Here is a 14,198-nt window from a genome sequence, read left to right on the forward strand (position 1 = left end):
CTGCGTGGAGAGGTGTGCTCCCTGACAGCTGGTGGCCTGACTGATGGAGACATCACAAAGTGTGCCATGCACAGCCATGGAGTGATAGAAACATGGCAAGAGGCAGATGATGTTACCACAGCTCAGGAGAGGATGGTGAAGGGCGTGCGGCAGCTGCTGCGTCAACGCTCATTATAGGTACACATTCGTCTTCTAACAATTAGACTTAATTTCTAAACATTTCTTTCCCTGCTTTGACCCAAGAGTGATTTAAGGCTGTTTGATTTTTGCAAGCAGTCCTTCCAGCTCATCAAAAAGTCCATTTCCTGTTTTTTTCCTTCTTTTTCCATTTCCTATTTTTAAGCATTAAAAAGGTAACACACTTTTGTTATCTTCTCTCTCATAGTAGAACTTTCTTATATGACCCTACATTCTATTTTTTTACCAAAAAATTAAGAAAAACAATTTGGAGAAATGCTTTTATTTAGCAATATATTTTGTAAATTGATTAAAAAATTTCCCACTGTGTACATACTGTATCTTTTCAAAACTGAGGTTCTTTGTGTGTAGTTTCCCACTTCAATTCATCTGTTCTTTTTGTTTTCCTTAGGCTTGTTCAATGAGTCCTTGTTTTAAATGGCTCATAAAAAGTATTTGGGAGTGTTCATATGAAAATGATGATTGTTCTCAGAATTGTGTCTTTCTTTGTAGGATCCAAATCTAAAAAAAAAAGTAATTGACATGTAAAAACCATTCAGAAAGGTATGTTCTTATGTAAAATTTCAACCATAATCTATTGTGGTTTTACTTAACTATCATAAAACCAGGAGAGATGCAATTAATTTATAAAACAGCAAGTGAAGAATTAACAAAGGATTCATGCCTAAGGAAAGGCAGACTAAATTTTTAATCTTTGAAGCCCTCGTTCCATGATTATGGACCATTCCAAAAAGTACAACTGTTTAGGAATTAATTGGGTGATAACATTTGTGAAAAAATAAGTCTGGATTTGCTCTCTAGTCCTCAGCCATTGTATAGCCATTGTATAAGTGAAGGGATCATGAAACCTGAAATGTGATTCATGTTACATTTATGCATATGTAGAATTTATTTTGGTATAATCACAACTTCTAAGTCTACTACAGTGCTCAGGCGCTACAGATTAATGATTTACATTAGCAATGAATAATTAGATAATGATATAGCTCTGGTTGGTATGATGGAAAGCACTGAAAAGGCACTGAAAAGAACTGATGACTTTCTTTCTTTCATCAGCAATTGCAATGTTCTAATAATCTCAATAATGTAGGATACAGGAGATCTGTTTACTTTGTCACCTCAAAACAACAAACAATAAGGGATATAAAAATTTTGCATAACCTTTGATTCTACTATTTCACAACTAGAACTGAGTACTAAAGAAGAATCAACGATATATGCAAAACATAAAGAGTCCTGAGAAGACTTTCTGTAATAATGGAATACTAAATGTGCAAAAAAACAACTGGTCAGCCAAGTTTGGTACAGCCATACAATGGAATATTATCCAACCATTAAAAATAGTTTCAGGAGAGTACTTCATTATGGAAGGAAGTTCATCATATACTATTTAGATTTTTTTTTAATCATATTAACAAACAGAATGGGGAGTAGAGTACAACTCAAGTAGTAAAGCACATGCTTAGCATGCACAGGGTCCTAGGTTCAATCCCAGGTACCCCCTCCATTAAAAAAATAATTAAACCAATAGAATGAACACACATACACATAAACACACACATATATATGTTTCATACATTTACTAAGTTGGGATGATTGTGTGATATATAGATATATGTACATATAAGAAACAAAGATGTATGCAAAACTATTACCAGTGATAATCTTTGAATTGCTTATCTCCCTACCAGAACACAAGCTCCACAAAGTTGGTCTTATTCACTGCTCTGTCCTCAGGTTCTAGCATCATGGTACTTAATGTCTATTTGTTTAATTAAGGAATAGGGTTTTTTGGTGAACTTAGTATTCTTTGACTATTTCTATTTGATAGATTTTCATCTGCATATATTTTATAATAGGGACTTTTAAGATTAAAGCAGGCCTTCCACTTATGCTTCTCTTATTTTCATCATTAAACAGAGCAAGAAAGTAGATCTAAGGCTGTTCACAGTTGGTTTGGATCAATCTGCCACTGCGATTAGCCAAAAGTATTTTATTTGGAGTTTTCTATACTCCTAGTATATGAAAATAAGGAAACAGGAAATTATTTTCCTTTCCCAGATGCTTTAGCTTCCATTTAAGAAGTCACCTCAGTCACCAAAAGGAGGGAAGCTTTTGATTTTACTTCTGTTACTGCTACAAACACTGTTGCTACAAGTGCAGCTCCTGGCGATTGAGTTTACACCATGCACTATTCTAAGAACTTGACGTCATTCAGACCTCAGATAACCTGAAGAGTTAGGCGCCGCTATTTTTCCCATTTTGCAGATGAGATTTGAAGCTTAAGAGGGGTTAAGCAACTTGCCCACGTTGCCCAGCTGTTCACTGGCAAGAGTGGGGCTCTAAACTGGGCAGCTTGACTCCCGAGCCCACATTACACAACCACATTACACACAACCACGTTACAGTGACAAAGGGCGAGATCAAATAGTGATACAAATCAAGACGGTAGCTCTCCTCACATTCACTGCCTACACTTTGGTACAGTATTTTCTTGTTGTAAAGAGAGACAAGGAAGAAAAAGAGAAGGGATAAATGTCATTTTTCCCCCAAACAAAATGAGGTCTGAGAATTTTCTACAGCTTTTAGCTAGTAAAAGTAGGAGAAATGTCACATAAGAGTAACAGCGTATGACACGTTCGGGGTCTAGTCTTAGGCGGACATTTCCTCTCATTATCCAGTCACTGGACAAGGAAAGAACTCCTACTCCAAACCATGTGTTTTGCTGCAAATAGATTTCTCAGATAACCTCTGTTTAAGACGAAACAAAACCTAGGATATTTCACAGGGCAGAATATCTGTAATGGAAATAAATGATCCACTCTCCACAGTCTCAATCATAACTGCACATTAGAATAACCTGGAAAGATTTTTTAACTCAAAGCCCAGGTGCCACCCAGAGATTCTGATGAATCGGTCGGGGTGGGACCCAGGCAGAGGTAGTTTTTAAAAGCTCTCCAGGTGAGTCTAATGTGCAGCGAGTGCTGAGAACCACAGCAACCCAATGATGCCAACAGGCTTCCTTCCCACTTCTGAGCTCGGTCATGTAACTCTAGTGAAGTTATGTCACAGTCCTAGCCTGAGCTTCTTTACCTCTAAGGTGGGGAGAACAAGAGAACCCAACCAATGGGGATTAATCAAGATAACACACGATGCACCTAGAACAGGGTCTGGGACACAGCAGCACTCTAACATTAGCTACCGTTGTGTTAACGATGGTGATGATGGTGATGATCGTGGTGCCATGTTGATCTTTTTTGCCTGAGGTCGGGACTTCAACATGTTTCTCTATCTCAGAAAGCAGGGACCATAATTTCAACCCAAGCAGGATGTTATAACCTCTACCATGAGCTCCTTTACATGAATAAATCTCTAGAACCAAATCTAATTTGTAGCTCCCTGGAGGGGATGCCCGACCTCATAACTATAGTTTACAACATAAAAACTCACTCACCTGGGATTGAAGTGAATTTCCTTGGGAACTTTCCTGTGGTCTGTGACTACTTTCTGGTTGTCTCTGTAATTAATGGGGTCATCAGGAATCCTAAATTTGGCCATCTGAATTTCAGAGTCACTCAGTCCAGCATGGGAGATTCTTGCATAACCCAATCTGTGGCAGAAATAGACACGGTTTGTAAAGATTTTATCCTCAAACAGAAATCTGATGAGATCCAGTAGATAACACCTTTATTATTAAGCTAGTTTCCCATTTCTAACTCTATTCTATGTATCACTAGAATTAACTTGATTTATTACTCTAAATATTTATCCAAATATTGCTTTTCTGATATAAATGAATAAGGAACATGCACATAGACTTAATTAACCAAACATACTTGGCAACCTTACTCTGCTTTTTTACACTAATGAATAGTCTGTCTACACAAATTGCCTCTTACACAATTAATTATGTTTTGAGTCAATAGCAGGAATTCTTCAGAATGACAGGATCATATGCCTCAATTCTTTCTTACCTTTAAAAATGCAAATACCACATGTATATTTTCATTCACATTTAAATATCTAAAATAAAAGGTTTTTAACATCTGAAAAATCACACATTTTTAATGTCTGAAAAAATTGCACATCTTGTTTTTGGTTAGAGCTTTCAGTTCTCTGGGAAATTCAAAGTACTTTATAGATGTTATCCAAACAGCTACTGAGAAGCTCAGACAGAAAAATGGGGGAGCCATGAGCAGCCAGGAATTCATTTTATTTTATTTATATTTTGCCTCTCCAAAAAAACTAATACTGAAGTCAGCTTCAGTCATTCATTTATTCAAAGAACAAATACATATCATGTCCCTACTACATGAAGGCATTGTTCTAGTACTGGGGATAAACAGTGAATAAAATGGAGCTCTTGCCCTCATAACGCTTTCATTCCAGGTGGGGAGGACAAATTAAATACGTGTTAAGGCTATCGGGTGGTGCTAAGTGCCCAAGGACTATGGGGGAACAAGCGGAGTAAAGAGGACAGGGAATGGTTTGCTTTCACTGGACTATGACTCATAACGGAACAAGCCATATGTCCAAGGGGAGAGAAACTGACTCCGATTCTGTGTCATCCCTAGAAGACAGCCATTCCTTTCATCAGTGTGGACCACAGATCTTGGAACAGAAGGTTACTTAGGGGTGATCAGGTCAACACCAGCCCTTCTCTTCAGGCAGGTGATGCCAAGACACCTCTGAGTGATGAAGTGCTCTGTATGGAAGAAGGACTAAGGCCCAGTGAAGTCCGTCTTAGAAGCCCACACAGTCCCACAGTTCCCAGCACTGCCCCAAGTAGGGCAATTAGAGGCCTCAGGTCAAATATCTCCAAACAGATCCTGTACCAACTAGGGATGAGTTTCAGGAATGGTCTCCAACATGCTGTTTCCACTGAAGAATCCTGTGAGTGGAGGGACTGTGGATCAGTCACTGTCTCCATGATCTGTCCCTCCTCACCTGTCTCACGTCACCTCCCATCTCACTCTACTCCAGCCACGCTGGCCTCCTCATTGTCACCAAAAGGTACTAGTATGAACCCCTCAAACTTTTGCACCTGCTGTTCGCTCTGCCTGGATGCTTCCCTCAGGATGGGTGCAGGTGGACTCCCTCCCCTTACTCAGTCTGCTGGCTGAACAGCACCGCATCCAAGCAAGTGGCTGTCCTGCCCACCCCATGTCACACACTGCGGCCTCCCCTGTGCTCCCCATCCTTCTTACCCGGCTTCATTCACCTGCCTCATCACACTCATCACCACCTGTCCTAGTCTATTTCTTCCGGGCTTATTTTCTGTCTCCATCCACAGGAGTGTAAGCTCCATGAGTCAAGGATTTCATTTTGTGCCTAGAACAATGCCTAGCATGTAATAGGTATTTAATAAATGCTTGTTGAATGAATGAATGAATGGTTAGTCCCTTTTTCTGGTATTAAACTGCTCTTTGCTTGAAGAAACACTGCCTTCAAAACAGATTTGCAGTTACATGTTTGAATTTTGCAATCTTTCAGCTACAGTGTTTTGGAATATTTATAGACATACATATGTATATTGAGATAATATTCACCTTTTTGATAGAGGGTGACATTTTTTAAAAATATAATCTACCTAGAGAGCTGACCACAATATAGTACCGGCTCCAACAGGTAGTTCCGTCACCCAAGTTTACACGATTAGAAGTTGGCAAAGCTGGAATTCTAAGCCCAGAGTCCGTGCTGTTTCCACCATGCCATACAGTCAAAAACGGTTCCATTCCTAACATGTGTTGACAGTTATACACTTACCAGGCTTAATAATTTACACAGTATCCTGTTTGTATAATTAAACTTAATTTGCTTAGCCGTTTACTCCTTAAATCATTAGGCCAGGGCTTGGAAAAAGTGTCAAGCCGGGTAAATAGCCAAATCAATGTTTATGAAAGTAACAAAATTAATGAATTGCTTCCATAAGGTTTTTCCTGACAGGATAGACCCAAAAGATGACAGTAATAATAGAGTAAGAAAAACAACAATCAAACACCTGTGCTCACCTGATCAGCCCTCGATACATAATGTATTCGCACCATCTGTCTTGATCTGTGCTGTCGATGTCCTAATAATAAAGAGAGAAGAGCATGTTTAAAGCCTTAAAAACGGTGCTCTGTTCTGAGTTGCCAAGAAAACGTGTGAGCTGCAGTAATAAACAGGCCTCTCTTTGTGCCCGCTATTTTCTCTGCCTGACTCCTCCTGGTGTTTTTTTAAGGCCCCAGTTATTTATTCATTCTCCAGATATTTCTGGAGTACCCACCACGTGGCACCTGGCCCCTGAATTAGATGCTGACAGTGCAACACGAAGGTAGTCTTGACAGGGAGTTAGGCAGGTGGATCCGCAGTTACGACCTGGGACCTGCCCCCCCGCCCCTAGCTTTCCAAGCATCTCATCCCAGGCAGAATTGACTGCGCGCTCATCTGCCCACCAGCTCCAGCACTCTGGACAGTTAATTGTTTAGATGTGTCCCCTCTCCCCTTCCTGAGCAGAGAGACTCCATGACACCTTGGCTCCCGGGTCCTTAGCATGAAGCCTGGCGTTTGGCAGGAGTTCAGTCTGTGTTTGTCAAACTGAGTCACTGGAAACAAACGTGTTTCAGGAGTAACTGTGAGTCTTTTTGATGTCGAAAGCTTGAGACCAGCGTTATTTTTCGTCAGAAAATCAGAACATAAACATTTTTTTCTATAATGTGTTGGGAAAACCCTAAATAGGGAACTTTTGCACTGAAGAAATTTCCATTTTCTTCTGTTAAAAAAATCCTGTACGTTATAAATTGTACCAGACTTTTGACTATTTGACTAAATTTTACTATTAAAATTTAATTTTAAATATATTTTTCATCACTAAGAGAAATATCACAATTTATTATGTAATTCTTAATTTTTTTCTGAAGCTTAGTGGTAGATAAATGAATGCTTGTTAATTAACCTTTACTATTACTTAAACATCACAGTCACACACACATATATATGACTTCTGTATACATGGAAACACTGCAATAAATTTCCAAAATTAAATTAACATTTTTGTAATGATGAAAAGAGCAAATAAATTTTTAAAGTAAGGTTCTGATTTGCCTTGGGAAGAGATAAAAATTTAGTCATTCAGCTGTATATACTGGAAGTCATAAACTATGAATATGTTTAACTATCTTTTTATTTTATTAGATTTTGAAAAGATGCTCTCAAATTTTAAGACTGCAGAATTTAAATACTAATTTCTTAAAGAGAAAAATGTTCACTCAAGCATTTATGATTAAAACTCCTCTCTGCATTAATAAACTTTGAAATAGAAAAAGTTATGTAAGAATCTACTGCCAATCTTGATTCAGCTTCTGACTATGATAATGGAAACCAACAGAGTGTCAAATAAAAATCAAATAAAATCCCTCTTCCTTGCACACACACACACAAATAAAAATTCCATCTCTTACTAGGATACAATCAGTTTTTTCTTAGACTTTCCAAATATCATCTTGTCTGACATTCTGTACTTCTAGACCATGTACTTACACATGCATCTGATTTTATACATACAGCCAGACGCACATCGTGCATAAACGTAGCTACCACTTACTGAACGCCTCCTACAAGGCCGAGGGCTTCTCAGACATTATCTTTTCTATTCCACCCTCATAACAACCCTATGATACAACAAGTATTACAATCCTCACTTTACAGTTGTGGACATTGAGGCCCAGAAAGGTTAAATAACTTGCCCAAGGTCACACAGCCAGTAGACGTGCCACCAGCGAGCCTAGTGAATGATGAGACCGTATGGAGAGAGAGGCCCAGCCGACAACCAGCACCAAGGCCCCAGGCATGGGCGTGGGGGCCTCTCAGACCCCCAGCCACCAGCTGACTCCACGAGTGAACCCGGGCAAGAACAGAAAACACTCAGTAGACCCACAGAATTATGAGAGTATTAAACCATTGTTGTTTTAAGCCACTAAGGTTTGAAGTGTTCGCTACACAGTGATAACCAACTAATGCAGCCTCGTGACTCTGCACTCTCCAAAGTTTCCTTTTACTCTTCTGACCTCTCCTTAATCTCTTTTCTGAAATAATCTTCCTTCTCTTACCCATCAGCCCCATGATAGCCATGTTCAATGTGACTCGACTCGGGGTTTTCTTTTCTAATTCCCCAACTCCATAAGCAATATCACCTTACTTCATGGTTTTAATGATCACCTAGATGATGGCAAATCCTTAATCTCTATCTCTAGTCCCGACTGCCCTTTCCAATTCCAGATCCATATATCCAGCTGCCTAATAGACATCTCCACTAACATCCCACAGATGCCTCAACTCAGACTAAAGCTGAACTCATCTTTTCTGCAAAACTCTTCTTCCTTATGTATGCTCTGTAAGTTTCACCATCACAAACCCTCTGACCAAAGCTAAAATCAGGAGTCCCATCTTGACTTCACTTCTGCTTTATCCACTATGGTAGAGATTAACTCATCTCCCTAATATCTGCCTTGCCCCTTTTCTAAAGGTGTAGTGTTTTTAGCTAGGTGTAAGGGTATCTAGTTTAAATACTGCATCTCTCCACTTCCTGTACAGTGACATACGGTCAGATGACTAAATTCCAGTCAACAAGTGTTGGAGGTCAGTTTCCTGGAATTTGCCTTAGAGAAAGCTTGTATACGCTCTTGGCCCCGTCTTTATCCCTTCCTTTCCCTTGCTAACTAGAACATGGATGCTGCCATCTTGGACCATGAGGCAATCTTGGGAATGGAGTCCTTGTAACGTGGAGCCACAAGAAAGAAGGAACACATCCCTGATACTGCAGAGTGCCACACCAGTGGTGAATCACCTGCCCAGACTTTTACATAAAGAAATATACTCTCTTCTTTAAGCCACTGTCATTTTGTGTTTTCTGTCACATGCAGAAAACCCTCATCCTGCCAAGCTCTCTCACCTGTCTTTCCAAGCATTCAGTAAGATGGATAAGCTTTTTCTTGTTTGCAGATATTATCTCAAGACAATGAAGCAAAAAAAATTAATAAATAAAAATAAAAAAATAAAGGAACAAGAAATCCATATAGGGTTTAACTAAGTATGAAAGTTATATTTCCATGATAAATGAATACATTTAACATTCTAGTATATATGTATCTCAAGGATTTGATTTGTCTCTCAGCTTCCCAGAGCATGACTATATCTGGGTGCACTGACAAATTCAACTGTTTGGGACCCGATCAGGTAAGGACAAATTTAGTGTCTCTGGCTGATCAGCTAGCCTCTCTGTATGACGTTTTATTTTATCTTCTCCTCTCAACATAATTAACCTGCAAATGTGGCAGGCTGTATTTTCTAAACATGGGTAAAATAATCCACTCTCTATATAGGATTCTTATAATGTGACTCTGATACTCCTCTCACTGAGAGATGAGAGAGATTTATGTCTCTTCCACTGTAACATGAGCAGGCTTGTGATGATGACAGAAGTCCCACTATGTGATTTACAAGGCTCGGTCACACATGGCAATAAACTTCTTCCCGGTTCTTTTGGGACACTCACTCTTAGAACCCAGCCATCATGTAGGAAGGAAGCCCAGGTGGCTCATGGAGAGGAAGCAGGACTCTGAGCCCAAAGCCCCAGCCGAGCTCCTAGTCAACAGACAGCACCAACTTGCCACCTATGAGTCATCTGCAAAGTGGGACGGTCCAGTCCCTAGCTGAGCCACCTAGCTGCATGGAGCAGAGATGAGCTATCCCTGCTGAGTCCTGTCCCAAACACAGATTCATGAGCAAAGAGATGAATGCTATTGTTTAAAGCCAGTATATCTTCTGGTAGTTTTCTTTGTAGCAGTAGATAATCAGGATACATATTAAAATGTTGGGTTGGTTTTTTTAAAAAAAAAAATTAAGAAGAAACATTTTACTTAAGAAATCAGAAATCCTATTAAGATAGGGTTACCTTCACATTGCCGTGTTCAATGAGCTGCAGATAATCTCTGGAACCAGGTGCTGAAGTGATATATCCCAGAAATATCACTTGCTCAGAGCTACTTTTCAGTAGTTTTGAGACAGCAATAGCTTGAAGTTTCCTGTCAAGGTCATCTCTTTAAAAATGCAAAAATATACTTCTTAATTGTATTTGCAAAACAATTTTTAAAAATATTAGGTACCTAAGTTCCCAAAGAATATCTTCAAACAGTGCACAAACCCAGAATAATTCCTACTTGGACACATGACTTAACATTATGCAAGTGAACAAGACAGCTACCGTGCTCCAGCTGAGCAGGAGGACAAACCTTTGACCAGCAACAACCTGACCTTTCTCCACAAATCATTTGGAGTTGAGTTGATCTACATATCAATTTTAAAAACAGCTTTTGCTTAACTTTTCATCAAAAGAAGTTCTATCAATAATCTGACACCTGGTCATTAATATTACAGCTAAAGACTAGTAGTTTTATTAAAAAAAGAGCAAGGAGTACCAGTAAGAATGAGAACCCTAACATTCACAGAGCACACCGGGCTTATTAACCTACTCAGCTCCTTCAACTGAACACTTTCTAAAAGCCTCCCTGGCTCTGCTGGTCAAACACTGGAGAAACATGCTGCTTTTATTATGCGAAGCACTGTGAGTGTGTGACTGGGACAATCAGGCCTGTACATTAGGCTTTGGTGGGGGGATGGTTTACAGTCAGTCTGTCTGGGGGAAAAACTAGGGACATCATATTTGGCATGATCCAGCCAGGAGACCTGAAACCACTCTAGGTGTTTCAAACAAAGTGAATTTAATATAGGGAATTGGCTACTAGGTGGCAGGACGCCAAACAGGAATCAGTGAGGCAGCCAGAGTTTAGTAACAGTGAGAAACCATGACACCTCTAAAGTTAGAGGGAAAACAGGAAGAGGTGATGTTCCCAGAGTCCACAAGCCAGCCCTAACTGCCGGGAAACGGAGCTTTGGAGGAGGCTACTCGGAAAGAGCTGGAGCCACTGAAGGAGGAGTTGGAGCCACAGAAGAGACTCAGCTACTGCCAGAGACAAGAGAGAGAATGCAAAATACCCTGTCTTGTCCCCTCCTCCAGCCCTCTAGCCTTGCACCAGTGCCTTCTATTGGCCACACCTACCCAGGAGCCAGAAGGCAACAGACACTGGGAAATGTGGTTTCCTGCCATCTGTAGCCGGAAGGGAGATGAGCCAGGAATGGATCGGATCCAAGAGCAAACAGGCAGTAGACCATCACAGGCATGGACAGAGTACGATAGCTAATAAATGACTGTTAAGAAAAAGAAATGACAAAGGAAGAAGGAGGGAGATCACCAAAGACTGAGAAGACGGGAGAAACCTCACTGCGGTAGGCTCGGAAGACAGAACTAAGCTTATGCATTTTTATGTACAGACAGCTGAGAGCTAGTACAAGACATCTCAAGAAATAGAAGAGTGAAAAGAATGACCATCCGCTAAACACCTCTGTCCAGATCCATTCCCAGCCCTTCTCTGCCTCTTGGGAGGCGGATCCCAAGCAGATTTCATCTCCTGGGCTCTCCTGTCTGCTAATTTCCAGTGAGGTTTGGCCAATTGGTGGCACCAGCAGGAGATGAACAGGTAGGAGGAGAGAGAAGCTGGGGTATTTCTTCCCCAGGAGCTCATTCCTCATGCCTGATGGCCCTAGTCCTGGCTCCCGATCTCACGGGGCTCTGGGAACACTGTTTCCTCTGCCTGTCCCTTCAGCCCTATGGATGGTACTGAACCCCCACCGTTACTAGTGTCTGAGTGGCTTAGCATCTCTTATCTGTTCCTGTGGCCCTTCCAACATCTTGGTAAGTAGTCCCTTCATTAGGCCTGCAGTGAATTCTGTTCTTTCCAATACATACAATTGGGATTTAAATCCTGTCTAGAGAATTCCACAGTCACTGCACCACAGATAAGAGTTTTCATTCAAATATATTTTAGCAACATATTATTGGAAAATAATCTCTGAATTTGGTTTTACATTTTCTCAGTAGGTAAACTTTATCCAGTGATGATAATAAAAATAAAATGTGTATTATGATACAAAGAAAGGAGAGGGGATAGGAAAGAGGGAAAAAGAGACAGACTGAATACATGATTTATGCTTCCTTATCTCTTTACATTTGATCAGCCCAACAGCCCTATCGATGTGAGCTGGGAAAAATAATTTTATCTGATTTTCAAAGACAAGAGAACTGGAACTCACTGAACTTACAACAGAACCAAAACTATAACTACAGGCTACAGGTTCTGTGTTCTTTCTTCTTTGTAGGTTTATGCATGTTACAGAAAAAAAAAATGTGATTAACTGTGGCTCAGTTAATTACCTAAAGTAATACCAATTTTATTTATGGTGTATACCTAAATAACTTTTAAGGAATTTCTGTTTTCTGTTGATCAGTTGTAAAGACTTATTTGTGTAGTCACTAATTTTAAAAATCTTGTTGAATCAGCTAACAACATGCATAATCATTCTGTAATTCATTCCTAATATGATTTCATGTTTGTGGGCCATAATCACTAGAAAACGAAATCCTGAAATATTTACTCACAGAAAGAATTCTTTATCTAGTATTACAGAAAACAAAGACAAACAAAAATATGTCATGATGGCTTCACAAATTATTCGAAGAAAGAACTTTCTCTTGTCATTTGCTGGGAGGCTCCAGGGTTGATAGACCGGTCTTTTAAGGAGTGAGACAAGAGCTGAGGCTCAAAGGGACAAGACACAACAGATGCTTGATGCATGTTTGATGAATGATTTCCTTTTTAAGCTGCTCAAAAAACCTGATTTGGTTTAATAATAATGGCCAGTATTAATGGAGCAGTTACTCTAGACACATACTTTGCATGAGATGTAATATATCTTATTTAATTCCCACAAGAATCTGATAACATAAGTAGACGCCTGATTTACAGATGGGGAAACTGAGGTTCAAGGTACTTAAATACCTTGGTGGAGGAGATATACTTTGAATTAATTAGGATTCAAACCATATTGTCTGATTCCAGGTTCTGGAGTTTCGTGCCCTTAACCATTAAACTACACTGCTTCCCGCCCTAGACATCTCGGTAAGTGTTAGCCATTATTATTACTGTTGCTGTGGTTGTCATTATTATTACACCAAATTAAGTGAGATGGCAAATAAAAGGTATGCTGTTAGTTAGAGAGCTTTAATATGTGGTTAATAGAAAGTTAGAGAAGGTAGCCCTTCCCTCCTCTTTTCCAAACACAATTTGATGGCTATCTTTTAGTCTTCCCTTCCAAGTCTAGTCTTTACATTTTGGAAGAGGTAGGAGGGAGTTAGAGGGGGCAGGTGAAGAAAAGCAAAGTAAAAATGGGGTGGAGTATATTCAACTGTTTCTTAGGTTGAGACTCTGCAACCTTTAAACACAAAAATGTCTATTTTTTAAAAGATAAACCCAATTCAAGTGCAATTTAAGCTCAGGAGAATGATTTTTGAATGCTGTCCTTGCTACCAGAAAATTACTGGGAGAAACAGAAGGTGTTTCTTGGGCATGCTTTTCTCAAACCCTTCCTCTCTCTCTTCTCCTTGGAACCCACCAGTTTGCAGGTAGGCTGTTTTCTTGCATCATCCTCTCCACTAAAGGGACAGTTGGGCAGGGTGGACTCTACCCCTGCCGGGTAGGGCTGCTGCTGTGGAGGGAGACAGTGTCGTGTATCATTGGGGGACATATTAGCAGGTCCGTGAGGACACACTTAAGCCATGTTGTCCAAACAGGTTTATCAGAATCCAAAGAGATCTTCTGATCTCCCTGCCAGACTCCTCTGCCTACCTCTCAGTTGATTGTGAAAACATGAGAGGAAAAAGAATGTCATTTAGGACCCTCAAATCCCAATAGTTACTTCCAATTGGAATAATTGGAATTTCATCTTTCTGTAGTCCGGTTTACCATGTGGTTCCAAGCACTTGCAGGCTCTGAGTTGGGTCTACCTAATTCCTAGCCGTGTGACCCTGGTTGGACAAGTCCCCTAACCTCTCGGACTTTAGCTGT

At 40.0% G+C, this 14,198-nt stretch overlaps 1 protein-coding gene across 5 annotated transcripts in view; it reads right to left on the reverse strand.

Annotated features, from left to right (window-relative positions):
- Window positions 1-444: 444 nt before the first annotated feature.
- The window catches only part of CWH43 (cell wall biogenesis 43 C-terminal homolog), a 53,361-nt gene continuing 39,607 nt past the window's right edge, over window positions 445-14,198 (reverse strand). For 4 of the 5 annotated variants that reach the window (XM_045522357.2, XM_045522360.2, XM_010962575.3 and 1 more), the window contains 4 exons: window positions 10,133-10,277; window positions 6,210-6,271; window positions 3,653-3,808; window positions 445-699 (listed from right to left, as the gene is read on the reverse strand). In XM_045522357.2, the coding sequence (XP_045378313.1) occupies window positions 621-699; window positions 3,653-3,808; window positions 6,210-6,271; window positions 10,133-10,277 (442 nt within the window). In that variant the 3' untranslated portion in view covers window positions 445-620. The remainder of the gene's footprint in view (window positions 700-3,652; window positions 3,809-6,209; window positions 6,272-10,132; window positions 10,278-14,198) is intronic. The other variant, XM_045522356.2, reaches the window with a different exon arrangement.

Source organism: Camelus bactrianus, chromosome 2 (assembly GCF_048773025.1).
Source record: "Camelus bactrianus isolate YW-2024 breed Bactrian camel chromosome 2, ASM4877302v1, whole genome shotgun sequence".
Lineage (NCBI taxonomy): Eukaryota > Metazoa > Chordata > Mammalia > Artiodactyla > Camelidae > Camelus > Camelus bactrianus.